At 51.6% G+C, this 17,725-nt stretch overlaps 7 protein-coding genes across 7 annotated transcripts; 4 read left to right on the top strand and 3 right to left on the bottom strand.

The window, feature by feature from the left end:
* Positions 1 to 985: 985 nt before the first annotated feature.
* Positions 986 to 1,990, top strand: N0V89_008788 (uncharacterized protein; the record flags this gene model as incomplete). The annotated part of the gene is made up of 2 exons (XM_056217541.1): positions 986 to 1,510; positions 1,562 to 1,990. 2 exons carry the CDS (start codon positions 986 to 988, stop codon positions 1,988 to 1,990), a joined length of 954 nt encoding a protein of 317 aa, XP_056069097.1.
* A 742-nt stretch (positions 1,991 to 2,732) lies between these two features.
* On the bottom strand, positions 2,733 to 4,141 carry N0V89_008787 (uncharacterized protein; the record flags this gene model as incomplete). Its single annotated transcript, XM_056217540.1, has 2 exons — positions 2,733 to 3,151; positions 3,202 to 4,141. 2 exons carry the CDS (start codon positions 4,139 to 4,141, stop codon positions 2,733 to 2,735), a joined length of 1,359 nt encoding a protein of 452 aa, XP_056069096.1.
* Positions 4,142 to 6,107: 1,966 nt separating this feature from the next.
* On the bottom strand, positions 6,108 to 7,208 carry N0V89_008786 (uncharacterized protein; the record flags this gene model as incomplete). Its single annotated transcript, XM_056217539.1, has 1 exon — positions 6,108 to 7,208. The coding sequence occupies one exon, from the start codon at positions 7,206 to 7,208 to the stop codon at positions 6,108 to 6,110; it is 1,101 nt and encodes a 366-aa protein (XP_056069095.1).
* Positions 7,209 to 8,064: 856 nt separating this feature from the next.
* Positions 8,065 to 8,986, top strand: N0V89_008785 (uncharacterized protein; the record flags this gene model as incomplete). Its single annotated transcript, XM_056217538.1, has 2 exons — positions 8,065 to 8,211; positions 8,258 to 8,986. 2 exons carry the CDS (start codon positions 8,065 to 8,067, stop codon positions 8,984 to 8,986), a joined length of 876 nt encoding a protein of 291 aa, XP_056069094.1.
* Positions 8,987 to 9,149: 163 nt separating this feature from the next.
* N0V89_008784 (uncharacterized protein) lies at positions 9,150 to 11,362 on the bottom strand (the record flags this gene model as incomplete). The annotated part of the gene is made up of 2 exons (XM_056217537.1): positions 9,150 to 11,265; positions 11,358 to 11,362. The coding sequence occupies 2 exons, from the start codon at positions 11,360 to 11,362 to the stop codon at positions 9,150 to 9,152; spliced, it is 2,121 nt and encodes a 706-aa protein (XP_056069093.1).
* A 741-nt stretch (positions 11,363 to 12,103) lies between these two features.
* Positions 12,104 to 14,705, top strand: N0V89_008783 (uncharacterized protein; the record flags this gene model as incomplete). The annotated part of the gene is made up of 2 exons (XM_056217536.1): positions 12,104 to 12,248; positions 12,340 to 14,705. The coding sequence occupies 2 exons, from the start codon at positions 12,104 to 12,106 to the stop codon at positions 14,703 to 14,705; spliced, it is 2,511 nt and encodes an 836-aa protein (XP_056069092.1).
* An 873-nt stretch (positions 14,706 to 15,578) lies between these two features.
* Positions 15,579 to 17,684, top strand: N0V89_008782 (uncharacterized protein; the record flags this gene model as incomplete). Its single annotated transcript, XM_056217535.1, has 1 exon — positions 15,579 to 17,684. The coding sequence occupies one exon, from the start codon at positions 15,579 to 15,581 to the stop codon at positions 17,682 to 17,684; it is 2,106 nt and encodes a 701-aa protein (XP_056069091.1).
* Between the last annotated feature and the right edge of the window lie 41 nt (positions 17,685 to 17,725).

The following is a 17,725-nucleotide window of genomic DNA, read 5'->3' as shown; positions in this document are numbered from 1 at the left end:
CCAAATACGTCAAATGGGGAGCGCGAGTCAAGCTACAAATTTTACCCCGACGCTACACTCCGCAATCCGTCTGACGAATTAGTGTGTGTGCCGATCCTTCAGCTGCGCCAACCTCATACGCTGCCCCAAAAGAGTATCAGTCGATTGCATGGCATTACGTTAATACGCAAGGATCGCATAGACCATCCTGATTTATATCAGCGTGTGGGATACTTCTACATCGGAAATGGTAGGGAAGCAGAGCTGCTGCTGCAGACAGCGGCACGGTCGCAAAATCTGCGCATATGTTGAGGTGTAGTAAGACGCTGCTCGTTGTTCCGTTCGTCTCGCCGTTCGTCTCATTCACTTTTGGATCTTCGGAGCTAGTTTAAAGATTTTCCGCTGACTGGGACATCCCGATCCTGTTCCCAATTGTTCCCGCAGCCCCTAATCTCATATGCCAGGCAGCTTTTGGGGGCTTGGCGTCGCAAATACAGTACATCCAGGATTCGCTTTCGAAGCGCATTCATGCGTACCGATTGGCGGCTTTTCTTGCGTCGCTTTTCCATCCCCATGGGGGCGGCAGGTGTACCTACAAGAACACCTTTTTCACACCAATAGGATTTCGCTATCTGTAACACAAGCATTTTCGACCACACGGGGAATTTGAAGATCTACTATGTTAATCTAACATTCAAGGGTACACGAATCTTCAAGTTCATGACCCAGCGCGTGCAGCGATTTACGAGGCATCATGGACGGTCTTTGGTGGACAATTGAGTGCGCATTGGATGTATGGTTACTTTTCTGGGCAAGTCAAGGTATGCCCTCCTATATGAGATCAATTAAAGATGCCGGACCACCAGGTCACGCAGATTTACTCTGGGATGTAGTGATCTATGGATATAAAAGAGATGGAATACTCAACCAAAGAAAACCACCTGGTTCTTGACCTTCACTACAAGACCTCCTCAGCTACTCGATAAGCCTCCCTTTGAAGACCGCCATGCGTTTCATTGACACCGCCACCTTGGCTCTGGCCGCCGGGTCAACCGCCTCAGCAAGCGTCTTGAAGCCCCGCGCTGCCGCCGTCGACCAGCTCGTTGGTTATGGAGCAGGAACCACCGGAGGGGGGTCTGGCTCTGGCACTACCGTCACCACTTGCGCTGCACTGACCGCAGCTGCAAAGAACGGTGGTGTCATCAAGGTCTCTGGAACCCTCGATGGCTGTGGCATCGTCAAATTGGTCGCCAATACCTCCCTTCTCGGGGTCGGATCCAGTGCTTCTATCACCAACGGCGGCTTGCAGATCCGTAAGGTTTCCAACGTCATTGTCAGGAACATCAAGTTCCATCTTGCTCCTGAAGGCAAGGACCAGATCGACATTGATGCAAGCACCAATATCTGGGTCGACCACAATGACTTCTCGAGTGCGGGTCTCACTGGAGACAAGGACACGTACGATGGATTGTTGGATGCTAAGCATGGCGCCGACTCTATCACCGTCTCCTGGAACAAGTTCCACGACCACGTCTATCTCCCTGTTCCCACATACATCTAACTGTAGCTGACAATTTCGCAGTGGAAGGGCTCGCTCGTTGGCCACTCCGACAGCAACGCCGCCGAAGACACCGGTAAGCTCCACGTCACCTACCACCACAACCTCTTCCAGCAAGTGAGCTCGCGCCTGCCGTCGATCCGCTTTGGAACCGGCCACATCTACAGCAGTTGCTACATCGATAACCCAACCTCCGGCGTGCACTCCCGCATGGGCGCTCAGGTCCTCGTCGAGCAGAGCTCTTTCACCGACACCAAGCGCGCTATCATCACCAACCTTGACTCTGACGAGGATGGCTACGCTGTTCAGAAGAACAACATCTTCACCAACAGTGACATCAGCATTACGCAGGCGGGTAGCTTGACAATTCCTTACTCTTACACTACGGATGCTGCGAGCGGTGTATGTGCGATTGTAAACCAGAGCGCTGGTGTTGGTGTTGTTACGTTCTAAGTAAATGATGACGCGAGAGATGTTTAGGGACAGTTTTCATTGTATATATTGATTAACATGAGAATGTATACGTTCTTCTGGATATTTACGTACTGAAGAAGAAAGGCCATAATATGAATTGATTGCAGCTTCAGTTGCAAGACTCAACTCATTAATAGCTAAGGGTCGAACATGTGGCGGTTGCGTTGTGGCACGCACCGGTCGAACCCCGGGTTGGAGTTGAAGCGAGATAAAGGCTGCCTTCCGCCTTTTCGCCGTCAGCTGTTGCGTCACCTTGTCGAGCGTCACCCCGGACCAGAGGTTCCAGGGGTAAAACATCCACATACAGTGAGTAGTATGCATAATCTAGTATTGATTCTTAAAGAGCTAGATAATCATACAGATGCCATCACAATGATGGAGCGATGCTTTCGGTCAAGGAAAGGAACCCTTGGTGCTCTTCATCCGGACATAGTCAAGTCACGCAACGTTTTGCACGAATGAACGGGCCAGGGGTATGACGACACGAACGGAGAGCCCACCGGAAAGGACCCAACTGCATATCCAACTTTCAATAGTCGACCGCATCGGGGTATGAGAACGCCTCCTTTATTTGCTCTTGCATTGCTAGGCGCTATAGGTAGCCTTCTTCTACTTTTCTTACTGCCTTCGACAAATTACCTGTACTAGAGATAGTCCTCGGAATCTCTCAGTGTTACTATCTATAATCAACCAGCGGCCATTATATCCAAAATGTAATTCATCAAGCGCGCGTAAGAGAAACATTAGTCTGCTTTGCGGCGCAAGTCAAAGTGAGCTTCTCCTGCCATGGCCCAGCATCGCGGCTGGCCAACTTTGAGAAGGTCTGTACCATTCGTGCGGTCACGTATCCAGCTTCGGTAAGCGCGTATTGTTGACCAATACATACACGTGGACCTCCGATAAATGGTAGGTAATCCCATGCACCAGGGCGTAATGTAGCCCAGCGATCGGGATTCCATACTGCTGCGTCGGGACCCCAGATGTCTTCGCGCAAGTGCATCACAGCCGTTTGACAGAACACCATCTGGCCTGCTTCCACCAAAATCGGGGATTTGCCGTCGTTGCCACCTCCTACTGGAAGTGTAGTGTCCTTGTTAGCATTCCTGATGATAGTAGGTACAATAGTGTTGACGCGAAGTGCTGCGATAGAGCATTAGCAATCACAATAAAAACAGGAGTCAAATACTTACTCTCTTTCATACACCACTGCAGCAACTTCAGGTTCTTCAACTCTTCAAAGCTGGGTTTGGCCCCACTTAACTCAGCAATCTCCGAGCGGAGCCGGTCCCAGATATCCGGCCGCTTCGCAAGTTGGAAAAACATGCTCCCGAGAAGACTAGCCGTAGTGTCTCGCCCGGCAAGCAAGAGGTTCAACACCTCACCCCTCAGTACTTCGGGATTGGTGGTTTCCTTGACTAACTCAAATAGAAATGTATATTGACCGGTCGGCAATGCTTTTGCTTCTCCGTCCCAGGTTCGTCGCCATCTAAGAGCCTCGTCAATGTATCGTTGGACAAAGTCATGAACTGTTCTACAATTCTGCAGGTCTTCCTTCGACTGGCCCATGATTCTTTCCCACGGAGGTTGTGTCGCCCTGATCGCGCATTGCTGCAGCGCCGTATCGTATGCGTGTGCGAATGCAACACCAGATGGTTTGCCTGGCTCATCACCGCGCAGAGAGTGCACCGATTCGCCGAAGAGAAATTCGGTCGATGTGTCAATCGTCAAGCCGAAGAACAGCGGCTGGAGATCTACCGGTGTACCATCGCTCGGAAGCAATTTGAACATATCTTGCAGATAAACCTCGATCGCATCGATGTTTGCGACCTGGGCTCTGGCAAAGTTGGGCCGAATCATCGCACGTGAATGTTTCCATTCTTCTCCGTCAGTCGTGAAGATACCCTTGCCGACGACCTGACCAATGAATTCCAGGCGGCCTGCCGTGTCGAAATCGTTGAAATTCGTTGCAAAAACTGCTTTGATGTTCGCTGGTTCGGCTGTGACGATGACCTTCTTGTGGAACAGGTTGAAACTTTGTGTGTAATTGCCTGCATCACGAAACTTTTGATGGGACCACTGGATTACTCGATGCTCTTTTCTCGCCTGCCGGCCCTCTCTTATTCTGTCCATTCCGAGATACGGGAATTTGTGACAATACTGCGCTGTGACGGGCTCGCAGCCATGGCGGCGAGCGAATTGGCGGCGTCTATGGTATCGTGTTAAGCTTTGCGTTATCTTCACCGCGACGAGGACGAGAGCAAAAAGCGCGATGGCTTGCGCTTTCGGAGTGCTGAGAATCTCGATTGACATATTTGTTGTTGTTGTTTCTCCGTCGCAACTATTTCATGGTCGAGGCAATGAAGAAAGTGCACATGGGATAATTAAGAGGCGCAGATGGGGGCGGGAAGGATTGGTTATCTCGGCATTTTCACTGGCCGTCAAAGCACGGCGCGTTTGTTGGTCTCACATTTACCAAAAAGCTATAATTAGGGAGGGAATCTTACGGCCGAAATACATCTTTCGGCACGACACATTCACCCGTATACGATGTTCACATGTAAAGCACATGTTAAGCGTCCTCGGACATTATGTCTGTTCGCATGTGAGTTGATGATATGGTCGACCTCGCAATGCTTGTTTGACGATGGATTGCCTAAATCGGAGAAGATTGCTCATGGCTTGATGTACGTAAGCACTACCTAGGTACGATTGCTGCGCCACCAAAGTGCTCCTTGCCCTTCAAAGCGGGTCATCTTGAACGGCCAGCAAACGAAACAAGGTTTACACCGATTCGCTGTATTAATCGGCGTTACCGCCAGGTGCGAATTTTACGCGATGGAAGTGCTGTATTTAGCGGCCACACGACCCTCACCGAACACAACATGCGATTATGTGAACACAACCATCTTACCGCGGCAAATAATTCCACGTGATTTCAGGTGATTCCTGGTAGTTCCGGATGACTGACTCAAATATCAAAGTTCTTGAGCTATTGTCGTAAAGGGTGTAAACTCATCATGAAACCACTATCCTCAGAGATATCTGCATAAGTCTTGAAGGTCCTCATGGTTCGGTGAGAACAATCTGCGATGCAATATCCCACAATGAGCTGCTGGAGATAATCGTGATATTACTAACTCAAATGCTTAGTTATAAATGAAGGGCCTTGATCGCATGTCCCCTTCTCAGTATTCGAGTGGGTGCGGCATAATAATGGGTGTCAACATTTCATATAATTACGCCTCAACTCAAAACCTGCTTTACATTTTTAAAATACTGCTTTATTAACTAATCTTCATACTATATGATCTCACTCACGCGCAAAACGATGCGCCTCTAGGGCGGCCGTTAGATCGAAGTCTGTTGGTTCTTAAACGTGCCATCTAAACGGGAGCAGCTTTACATTGTAAGCTATATCGTGCTATAGGTACTCATCATCGGTCAGCGTATGCGAAAATTGTAAGGCAAGTGCAAAGGGACAGCATAAGATGCCCTTCCCCCTAGGCCATTGTTCTCTCTCGTATACCTACCCTTCTCCCTTCACACCGTCCATCAATAACCACGCTGAGTTGCTATCAATTGAGGTTTAACAGGAGCCAACTATTTCTATAACTAGAAGACGTTTTTCAAGGGCAGAGGGGCCTTTCCAGTTTCCTGTATCTAGCCCGCAAAGTATCTCCAGTATTACAGCTAAAGTTGCCATGACGGCCCATACCAGCTCCGCGTATCTGAATAGTCTTGCTGGTGGAATGAGAGGATGACAATTATACACCCTATGACGAAACTATCTGCCGTTATTAATGGCCATCCTTCTCAAAGAAACCTGCATTACGCGCGTGTTAATCTTACAGTAGTACAACCTCATCACTTCGTCCACGAAGCTATTAGAATACGACATGTCGTCTGGACTCAAGCAATACTTCTCTTACGAGACCATTCCAGGGTCTCTGGAGGAAAAAGTGCGCAATGAATAAAAATGAAATGAGCGAAAATTAATCATTTCAAAAATTGATACCTATGATAAGAGACATCTTATGCTCTCTATGAGTAGTCAAAACGCCTCCCAATGCAAAACGAAATCGCACAAAACATACGCTTACAACCTCGCAACCTCAGCTTCCTTGTTAAAGATATCAGTGCCGCTGTCAGTCCTCGCTATCGACTTCTTGACAAGTTCGTCGGCTTCGACTTTCATGTCTAGATCCACAACCATCCTCCTCCAGCTATCCCCCGCCCTATTCGCCAACTCCTCTACAACACCATGGTCCTTCCTCTCCATCGCGCGATTAAAGAGCTCCATGCTCACCCAGCCGTTAAACCCAATCTCTTTGATGATGGCATGCGCCACATCCCTAACGGGCAGATACGCACCGTGGTCGGTCTCGCCGTAGAAAAGGCGACAGTTTCGTGACCAGGACATGCGCGCCGGCTGCGCGGCGTTGTAAAAAGCGTGGCCAGGCAGAAGTGGGGAGGAAAGGCGCTCGGCATCTACGATCTGGATGAAGAAGATCTTCTCCTTGTGTGGGCCGATTTGCTCTACGAGTCTGCGGATCGAGGCCTGGACTTCCTCTTCAGCGCCGGCGTTGCAGCCTGTAGACGAAGTGGGGTCGGCGTATATGCGGCCTAGGATGTTGAAGCTATCGAGGCAGATGCCGAAGTTGGGGCGGTCGACGCGCGTGACGATCTCCCAGCAGAGCTCCCACTTGTCGACATATGTGCCCCAACAGAGACTCTCATAAGCGAATCTGATGGGTGGTGACTGCGTGAGGCCAATATCTGCGAGTTCCCGCAGATCCGATACGATCAACTCGACGTCGTCTGAGATCTCCTCAGCAGCGAGAAACGACGAGGGGACTTGGATCAGGTCTGTGTCGAGGACCTTGGCGAGTTGGATCCAGAGGCGCATCTCTTCGATGCGTTTAGAATGGTTTGACCGGTCGAGGAGGCCCTCGTAGTGCATGAAGGGCTGCAGGCAGATGACCTCGAGACCGAGAGATGTACATAATGAGCGGACGTAGGCGGCTGATGAGAGCAGATTTGAGGGCGTCTGGGGTTGCGCAAGGTCGGCGAGGTCTTCGTAGAAGAGTTCGATGCCCTGGAGGCCGTGTTTGGCGGCCATGGAGAGCTTATGCTCGATGGAGTGGCCGGCATAGCACCGGCCGAGGGACATGGACGATATACCTGGACGGCAGACCATGTTGATGGTATTGAGCGTGAACTTCCTGTCGTAGACGTACGACGGTAGGTTACACCGATAGGGGTGATCAAAAAGAGTCTCTCAACAGCTTTGTCGAAGTCGTTCGAGTGACAAGAAGTTTGACGTACGAATAGCAGGAGACGAAAGTTGGGGTATCATACTCCGTATACGTCTTGGACATCCTTCTGGAACGGATGGTATGTGGGTCCTCTGCTGATACTGGAAAAACATTGTCGCTGCTCTCTCATCGCCATGGTGGACATCGACAGCTGTTCCACAAGCGGACTAGCACCATGACGTAGCACCGGAACAGTCTTTATCCCTCGCCTCCCACCCCGCGAAGAGCGCAAAAGTAGCACACGAGTCATGCAATCCCGCTCTATCCCGACTGTAGCCCTGGAAGAATGCTTCATAGGTTGCTGGAGGAAAGCCACGGGGGGTAAAGAGCCTTAGCTTGCCGCATGTTGCTTAGGCGTTCGACCCACACGGGAAGAATGCGTACAAGGAGAAGCTTAGAAGTCACGCGTTGGATATATACCGCGCTGTTCGGTTGTAGTGTTTCCCTTTTGATCTAGTGGTATGGGGTCGTTCCGGGGAATGTGAGCAATACTTAGATGGCTCCAGTGCCAACGCGATCAGCGCTACATCTCGTCCCAAAACAACACTACACATGTCTGCTTCAACTACAACGCCCATCAAGCTTGCCATTATCGGCAGAGGACTGATAGGTCCACGCCATGCTGAGGCTGTTGTCTGCGATGCTAATGCTGAGCTTGTTTGCATAGTGGACCCCAATGTAGCGGCAAAAGCTGTTGCAAAGAGATTCGGCTGCGCTTACTACGAGTCCATTCAAGACATGTTGGCCTCATCGCGACCGGATGGCGCGCTAGTGTGCACACCAAATCATACGCATGTCGCGTTATCGAAAGAACTGCTCAAAGGTGGTCTGCATGTATTGTGCGAAAAGCCGATCTCTGTCGATAGTGAAAGCGGTCAGAACCTCGTATGAAACATCCTGCTATACAATTCATTGATCTAATTGTACCCAGATTGACTGCGCTGGAAGAAGTGGGCTACGTCTCCTGATCGGTCACCATCGACGCTTCAACCGGTACGTTGTAGCGGCGAAGAACGCACTTCCATCGCTGGGCAAGATTGTTGCCGTCAGCGGACTCTGGACGATCTATAAACCACCAGAGTACTTCGAGCCACCCATGGAATGGCACCGTGCAGAAACTGCAGGTCCGGTTCTTATCAATCTCATCCATGATGTAGACATCCTGCAATATTGGTTTGGACCGATCACTCGTGTTTTTGCCGAGAAAGCAACCTCCCAAAGGGGCCATCCTGCGGAAGAAGGGGCTGCAGTTACTCTCAAGTTCGCCAACGGTATCGTGGGCACATTCGTGTTGTCGGATGCTGTAGTGTCACCACACAATTTTGAGGCCGGTACCGGCGAGAATCCCACCATTCCGAAAGAAGGACATGATTCGTACAGGATCTTCGGATCAAAGGGAAGTCTGAGCTTTCCGGATATGACGAAGTGGACGTATGCGGAGAAGCGTAGCTGGACTGAACCACTTGTGAATGAGCGCGTTGATGTGCCAGATACGAAGGTACCTTTCGAACTGCAAGTCGAACATTTCGTTCGCGTGATCAGAGGTGAGGAGGCGCCAAATTGCTCAGGTATTGATGGTCTTCGGGCAGTCAAGGTATGCGAAGCCATTAAGCGATCGATAGCCAACGGATGTCCGGTAGACATCCCGATGGAAGCATAAGTAGCCACTCAACGCCAGTTTCGAAGAACATGTGTTTCCAGAAGCACTTGGCCTGGAACTCTTCTTCGGACCTTACAGAGTCTTTCGAGCACCGATGTTCCTGTGTTACCATATAAAAGGGGAACCTTTCTTATTGAAAAGTTTTGGATTCCGCCACTAAATATCAAGTTCCATCGAAGAAAGCTGGATCAAGATGTGTCGGATCATTATTTTGCGGCATAAACGTGCTTGAGTTTGCTGGTATGTATTGTCCAAGTTCTAATGCGAGGAAATCGGCCATATTTGCATCTGGCGCGAAGCCTAGATTTTGCATGAACTGGGGTTGGTTGTCCACCATTTCTGCACCGTCCAACGATGCCAGCTCATCGAAGAATGTTTCGAGATCTCTAGATGCTGCCGAATTACGATGGCGTAATAAGGGCCGGCGAGGATCTTCCTCTGCTGATGGCATCCTGAATCCTTGCTTGGTAGGCGGACGGTGGGCTGCTGAGATAGCAGGGTTCATGTCCGGAAGTAGATCATCTAGGAGAGACGCGCTTGCTCTTGGACGGTCGACACGGGGAGGATTCTCGAGCGGCGTGTAAGATGGGTTGAAAGGCACCTGAATTGATTCCGGGGTGGGTATCTGGTAAGCAGCTCCGCTTGCTCTGGTCTGCGCAGGCACAACAGGTGTAGGCGCTGATCTTCGACCGCGAGTAGCTGCCCATGCTCGGACGACGTCGGCTTCATAGTTACGAATAGAAGACTGTAGCCTTGGATCCAGTGTACCGAACATGCGATTTGCCTGTACGTGCGCCAAGAGACAGAGCACAATTGGCGGCATAGCGGCGATTCCAAGCTGAGCCAGATATTGTGTGAGTAATTCCGTCATGCGTTGCATATGTGAGGGAGACGTGAGAAGCGACGATACGCAAGAAAGGTAGGTAAGCTGGAGCAGTATCGCTGGAGGATTGAGAGGTGTGGCTTTCAACTCGTCGCTAATGTAGTTGAATTTCGTTGACAGTGAAGCCTTCCAGGATTCAAGCTGGTGTAGTATTTGCTGGGGAGTTGACGGTGGATTTGTAGCCCCATCAAGGTTGCACATGTTAAGTATCTCGACGATTTCTGTGAGTTTGTTAAAGCTACTGAGACTCAGGGCAGGCGTTCTCGAGAATATGCTAGAGGAGCTATTAAGCGGGGCGTTCCACGGCTGCCATTCTTCGAGCCCGTCCTCTTCTACAGACCCAGATCTGATAACGTCGGATCTGAGAAGGTATGGACGCCGTTGCAAGTGTATAGACAGGAAGCTGTCTAGCATGAAGCAACCGGCAAGAAGGTGCTTCCATCTAGTTGGGATGATTTGTGAAGACCTTTCGATCATGATGACGATCCTTGACGCAGAACCGACCAGCAGCCATGCCACTTCCGTGTTCCCCGATGCTAGGTTGACCACTGCTAGGTTCAGGAGGGCTCTAACGTGGCCGACGGCGAAGGAATCAGACTCGGTAGGGATTAAGCTTCGTGCCACGCTATACAACCGCGCGGGGTCTTGCAGTATGTCCCGTTCTTGCTCCTGAGTTAGCATCCTTTCTTGATGGGCTGCTACAGCCAAGACACTCCAAAGCTCTGCATGGTCTCCGTGATTGGGAAGATCGCTCCCGGAGAGTACAAGGCCGGCTTCCGGGTAAGAGTATGAAACTCTTAACAGGTCGTGTTTCTCACAAATCGGAAGCCAAGATTGTGTATAAGCGAAGTAGATTTCCAACAACCGCCACGTGCTACCTGGCAAAGGCGTTGCTGCTACCGGTTGCTGGCGGATTGAAGCTGGAAGCTCAGTAGCTTTAGATGGGATCAATGTTCCTTGTTGGATAGAAAGAGGTACACGAGGAGAGGCGAAGTGTGCGCTGGGTGAGACCTCGTCCTCCTGGGGCAGGACGGAAATCTGGTCTTGTAGGCCAGGCTGCTCGGCTTCGGGTTCGCTGTCCTCGTCATCACTTCGTGGAGATGGGTCATCGCTGGGCCCTAATTGTTCGCCTGACAATAATTTGTCCACGTCTTTGCAAAATCTGCTTCTCCTCCAGCTCTTGTGTAATCTGTTTGACTCTTTGGTATCGCGACCGAAGAGCACCGAAGAGGTTCCTTCTTGTGCAAGCTTCTTGTTGAGCACAGCTTCACAATCTGTGTTTTGAAACAGCCATGTCAAGGCCAGCTCCAGGGTCCGGATATATCCTGCATAATTATGAGTATTGTTACGGCGCAAGTAGACGATGTATTGGCTGACCTGGCTGAATGCCTCTTTTCTTGGGTGGGGCCGTGTACGTGCATGCCCTGTTAGAGGCGGAGCAGGTCAAGCAGGACGGCTGAGTGCCATCGCACTTCTCTCGGGCTGTACGACATTGATCGCAAGCACGTGAGACTCGGGAACGTTTTGCAGGTCGCTCGTCGTTGGTAGGACGTTTACTTTGGCCTTGAGTCGGCATGGATGATTAGAGTAAGGTGTTCGGGATGGAGGCCTGGAGGCCAGCAGCCTCTGTTCCGCGGTCGTGGTGCTCGCAGTCTCTCATCAGTCGTTCACGAAGTCTGATATGGTAACGCGTAGTCCATCTAAACTGCCTTCGATGTCAATATCTCGTCGCAGCTTAGAGTCCTTTCAGGGTGAGATGCAACGGCGTAGCACGGTAGCAGGTCCGCCACTCGGTTTCGATAGATAGCCAACAGCAAATGCCATGCAATGCGTAATGTCGCGATGCTGAAAGGCGCGTCGAAGGTGGAGACGGAGCTCGGGCGTACTTCGTGTTTTGCTGCGGGGCCCCACAAATTGTCCGGTGGGTAAACACTCTTCCGGGAGGAGCGACCGCCGCCGCCCACCAACAAGTTGCGTTTGTCACGCTCTCACGAATCCTCCCAGCATCCCCCGAGTCCGCCGCTTCTGTCGCCTAGTCTCTATTGGCTTGCACCAAGGCCCGCTCGCTACTACACTCAAGCGTCGCGTGTCTCCATTACCCCACAGCCAGAGAATCGCGAACCAACAGCACCCGCAAACCTTCCTCTCTACCCGTCTGTCCTCGAGTATCCTGTTCCGAAAGCCCAAGCGCTCTTTTTTATAGATGCTCGTCGAGTTTGAGAGACCCCATAGCCATGGCGTCCGTTGCGGTGGGCACGAAGCGAACATTCTCCGCAATGGTCGGTGACGCGGCTCGAAACGGCGACTGGGCTTCCCCAGCGAGGCCATCCAGCTCCCTTGGACCTGACCGTCCGCGCGTCCTAGGTGTTGAAGGAACCTGTAAGCGATAGCATTTACTCCAAGAACTGTGCATGACTGATCGCGCAATGTTTGGTACATCTCGAGATTGGGGTTTCTAACAACTCTGCAGATTCAATGCAATCAAGTGCGCGATCCACACCACGAACCACACCTACCCCAATCCCTCTCGTAGAGTCTCGACGAGTATTCGACCCGAATGCGTCCATTGTATTGATGGGAATTCGCGGGACTGGAAAGTCTACTTTGGCGATTATGGCCTCGATAGCGTGTCGACGCCGCGTAGTAGATGTGGAAAATGTGTTCCAGGAAGCCACGGGTTTCTCTACCTCCAAGTATCGAAAGCAATTCGGGGCTTCGAACCATAACCTGCGACAAGAGGAACTCCTGCGCAACATACTCCAGTCGCATGCAAAAGGCGCAATCATCGTCTGCAATGGAAGCTCACTCGAGCGCAGCGGGCAGATGCTACTTCAAGATTTCTCCAGGTCGCATCCTGTCATACATATTCTACGAGATATGAAAAGTGTACACGACTATCTAGAGGTGCTCGAGTTATCCAAGCTAAAGGACATTGTAGCCTTTAGCGCCCCCATGTTTCGTCGATGCTCCAACTACGAGTTCTACAATATTTCCGAAACGAAAGCTGCATTCTCGGTAGTGCCTGCGAACCAGACTTCCGTGCCTGCGTTTCTAACGCTGAAACGAGCCGAACGGACTTTTCTAAAATTTCTCTCGCTAATTGTGCCCATCCAAAGCGAAAATGCGCCGCTGGAACAAGGACTTCGCCTCCCGTCTGCTGCGGAACGAGCTGGTTTCCCACTGTCGGGAGTACCAGTGGAACTGAGGAAATATACTTGTGCAGTACAAGTTCCATTGACCGATCTTTGTTCAGAAGATGTCGACATTGAGCACCTGGAATTTGGCTCTGACGCATTTGAGATAGTCATCGAGCCTGAAGACGTAGATCTCTACCATTTTGACGATCCTTCGAGAGCGACCATCATCAGTCGAGCCATATCTAGGGTTCGGAGAAGTACAGTCGTTCCGATTATATATCATGTAACACCCGCGGAACCTCAACAACGAACATCATACATCGAGCATGTCCAGCACGGCTTGCGCTTGGGCCCAGAGTTCGCTACCGTCGATCTGCGCCTGGACGAGGAGACTGTACTGAATATGATCGAGACAAGAGGGTCAACCAAGATCATTGGCCACCTTCATGCCCCGACCGACTGGTACGATGCTTTCTGGGTCGAAAACTACGACAGAGCGATGCGATTAGGATGCACTGCTGTCCGATTCACCCGGCCGGCTAATTTTATGGATGATAATCAGTCTGTCCAGAGTTTTCGGAATAAGATATACGATAAGACGGAGAGGATCCCGTTGATATGTTTCAATACTGGACGAGCGGGTCGTCGTTCAGCATGCTTCAACCAAGTTCTGACCAGCGTAATTCCAGAGTCAGTACGAGACGGTCCATCCTTTGCTGAAAGAGTCCGGCGAAATCCGGAGACTTCGTGGCTGTCTGTTCGAGAAGCAACACATATTCTGTACGCCTCTTTCACCTACGATCCTATGAAGTTCTACATTATGGGTGCCAGCGCTGGATACAGTTTATCACCGGCAATGCACAACGCAGCTTACAAGGCATGCGGTATGCCTCATCATTTCGAGAGGCTGCAGACTAATTCGTTGAACACACTGCAGGAGCTGGTGCAAGATGTTAGCTTCGGAGGCACAGCTGTGAGCCAGCCCTTCAAGCTAGAAGTCATATCGCTAGTGCACTCTATGAGTCGGCACGCACGGGCAATAGGTGCAGTCAATACGTTAATTCCTGTGCGACACCTAAACAAAAACGGTAGCATCCCGGGAGATCTTGAGTTGTTCATGGAGCGCAATCAATCTGGTCCGATCAAAGCCTTGTACGGGGACAATACAGATTGGATAGGCATAAGATCATGCATTCGAAGGGGGTTGTCGCCCGCCAACGCCGTGAGACCAACGACCTGTGGCCTTGTTATCGGTGCTGGAGGCATGGCCCGCGCGGCTGTATACGCCATGCTTCACATTGGTGTGCAGAACATCATCATCTACAATCGCTCCCATGCGAACGCAGAGAAGCTCGTGAATCATTACGAGCGTCTCATCTCATCTGCGTTAAGCACGGGTTTACTACCTACAAGTCATCAAGACGCAGAGCCAAAGTTCCGCATTCTGCGGTCTCTCGAGGATAAATGGCCGTCAGACCTCCGCCCTCCTACCATTATTTTGTCCTGCATTCCCACGCATCCTATCGGAGATGCCCCGGCACCAAGCTTTACGCTTCCGAAGCAGTGGCTGCACAGCCCATCTGGCGGCGTGGTGATTGAATTGGCTTATCGTACGCTCAATACGCCTCTGATGAAGCAGATCAGAGGGGAGACATCGGGCGCTTGGGTGTGCATGGACGGGCTGGACCTTTTTGCCTGAGCAGGGCTTCGCGCAGTTTGAGTTGTATACTGGAAAGAGGGCGCCAAGACGGGTGATGCGCGAGGAAGTCCTCAGGTCTTGGACGGATGAGCAGGGACAGAGTGACCCGGCGATGGTTCAAACAAGGCTAGAGGCAATTGATGATCAGGAACCGTGAGCAAGCAATATATACCCAGCGAAGATGATGACTTTAACGAAACTCGACTATTCAAGAAGCGTGATCTCCAATTCGTGCAAAGCGTGTTTGCGAGGACAGAACTCGTTCAACCGTCCTGACGGTCACATCCCTGCGCAGATCAAAGAACAATGCACGTGCCTTCGAAAATGCGCAACCCCGGCGACGCGTCTGCCGGCATAACAATCAACCAAACAGTCCACCATTTCACCCACCAAAATACCCCGCGCGATTACCGACCGTAAAGACCGTTGAATCTCCCCAACATGTATATATAGTGCGCGACTACACGCCAATGAGTACGCGCCGGCGGCTCCAGCCATTCTCCCCGCTTTTGCCCAAATTCCCGCACGACCACCCGCAACGCACCCATGAGCTTCCCGCCATGTCTCACGCGGCGCAGATTGGGATGCATAATACCGATGAAACTCTATCCTTGAACTCTCTCTCGAGCGGCGCCGACGATTTCGAACGGCGCATGATACAAACCCTCCGCGACGAACGACGCTTGGCCGATGCGCCAACACCAAAAGTTCACGCTTTCTCGAAGGCACGCGTACAGCCACGCGTCGGTGTGACTCTAGAGAACCTGGAAAGGCACAATGCTAAGAACAAAGCCGCGCTTGGGCCCAATGCGCACGTCAAGTTCCAGAGTCCGCCGAGCAGCAGCGGCTCGACCAGATCGGATCCGGCACTCAATGTACCGAGCGGCTGGGGGGAGGAAGGGACGGGTCAAGAGAAACTGGATGCGGGACATCGCCACGGAGGAGAAGCTGAGTTCGACCGCGCAAGAGGATACAGTCGACCGCCTTGCGCTCGACCCGGAACAGACGCCCCCTCACAATCCTGACGTACCACGCCAATCGGTCGAAGACAGTCCGCTCTCACACAAGAGCTCTCTACATGGGACCCCTGCCTCTCAGCGCCGGCGAAGCATCGAAGACTGGAGCTTTGATATGAACGAAGCTTCACTCATCGCGTCCACACCCTACCGCCCGCGAAACACAGTTTTGGATGACATACGGAATAGAGAAATAGAAGCCCTGAAAGAGCAGGGCGTCGCAACAAATAGGCTGGACACGATAAGAGGAAGTCCGCCGGAGGAATTACGGCGCCCGCGCTCTGCATCGACAAAATCTACCATGGGCCAGTTGGAAGGGGCAGCACCCGAGCAGACTAGCCCTGTACAAGATCTTACTGAACTGCATATTCAGAAACGAAACAAATCGTGGCAAGCTGTCGGCAAAGCACCGGCAATAACGGGGGAAGGCACAGAGGGTTCACCCATCGTAGTGTATAAGAAGAACACAGAGACGATCGGCATGGTAGACAGCCGGCTTCTTGCCGATGCTGCGAGTGTGAGGCGACCGTCTCATCGAAGAGACGTTTCACGGGATCTATTGCGTCGACTTGCTAGGGCATCGAGTACTCCAAGCCCTGGTAGACCGGAAGTTTCGCGACCCCAGACGGCACCGACAAAGCAATTAGACAGTTCTTCCCAAACTATAGCCACTGAGACGTCTCCATCAGGTCCTTCTTCGAGGGGAGTTTTAGGTGCGGTCACCTCCGCAGAGCGAACCACTGATGAGCCCACTAATCCAGACGAACATCCGCGACGGGAATCTGAAAAGCCCAGCGGACCTCGAGCGACCCAAGCCTCTTCAAACGAAAGCCTGCGAAATATCGCTGATGCGACACCCAAGCTAGCCGAACGCTCAATGCTCCATCCCAAAACGCCAGTAGTGACGGGCGCATGGGTAGACACAATTATAGGCAGTCCTGACATCTCCACCGTCCGAAAATCTACAAAATCTTCGCAGCCGTCAATTTCCCCTCTCAAACGCAGCCCTCGGAAACAGTCTTTACAAGATTTACAAGCTGCTCTACCCGCGGAAAACCAACAACTTACGCCAGAAGTATCGAAACCAGATTTGCCACGATCAGTACTGGGTGCGCTCGTGGAAGAGGCACGAGCGAGTGGAGAGCGACGGTCGACAGACTACGGCGAATCAACCATTAACTCACTAGAAGAGCTGATTGCGCCAATAGCTAATGCTGTTGAGTCTGGCGAGCCAGACGAAGACACATTGCCATTAGATGTTCTGACAAAAGCCCCGCGTACGGAAGCAGAGCGACGACGGCAAGAGGAACTCCTTCACATCCAAAACATGGACCGGAGACTACGCTCAACACGAACCAGCCTCCGCGACACCAGCCGTGGCATCCGGCGAGTAGAAGAGCAGATCGAGCGTAGCGGCGAGCGGACAACCATCGTCTCAGACAACAACTCCGGTGAAAAAATCATCTACCGCGAATATAAGTGCCCGTGCGCCGAAAGCGGCGGGCACCAGTTCTACCTTTGGAAAGCCATCAAGCTCATCTTCTACGATGAAACGTTGAAGCCGAAACGGCGGGGCTGGGGTTTGACCTGGCTCAGCATCTTCCTCATTTCTTTTCTTACGTGGTTCATTCTCGAAAACATCTGCTGCGAGATATGGGGCCACCATACCTACGCGTCGAGTTATAAGGGCTATGGTGTCATCTGGGGCGCGCCCGAATACCCGTATGTGCTACCTACTATGACTTATCGCGCTCTCATCAAGCCTTGGTGGCGGCCTTTGTACACGTTGTTCTCTTGGATGTGGGGAGCTGTTGGAGCTGGGACTGTAGAAGCGGCGCCTAAGGCTAAGACGACGGCTGCAAGGTTTGCGGAGAGGATTCTAGTTAGGGATCAGACGAGAGTGATGTTTGAGGAGGAGGCTGCGAGTGTTTTGGGCATGGCGGGAGATGAGGTTGTGAGATGAGACTTGTGAGAGGAGTATGTTGGCAACTCGTGAAGCATTTG

Source organism: Didymosphaeria variabile (genome assembly GCF_027946475.1).
Source record: "Didymosphaeria variabile strain IMI 356815 chromosome Unknown scaffold_6, whole genome shotgun sequence".
In the NCBI taxonomy this organism is placed as follows: domain Eukaryota; kingdom Fungi; phylum Ascomycota; class Dothideomycetes; order Pleosporales; family Didymosphaeriaceae; genus Didymosphaeria; species Didymosphaeria variabile.
This window is presented reverse-complemented; position numbering and strand designations above follow the sequence as displayed.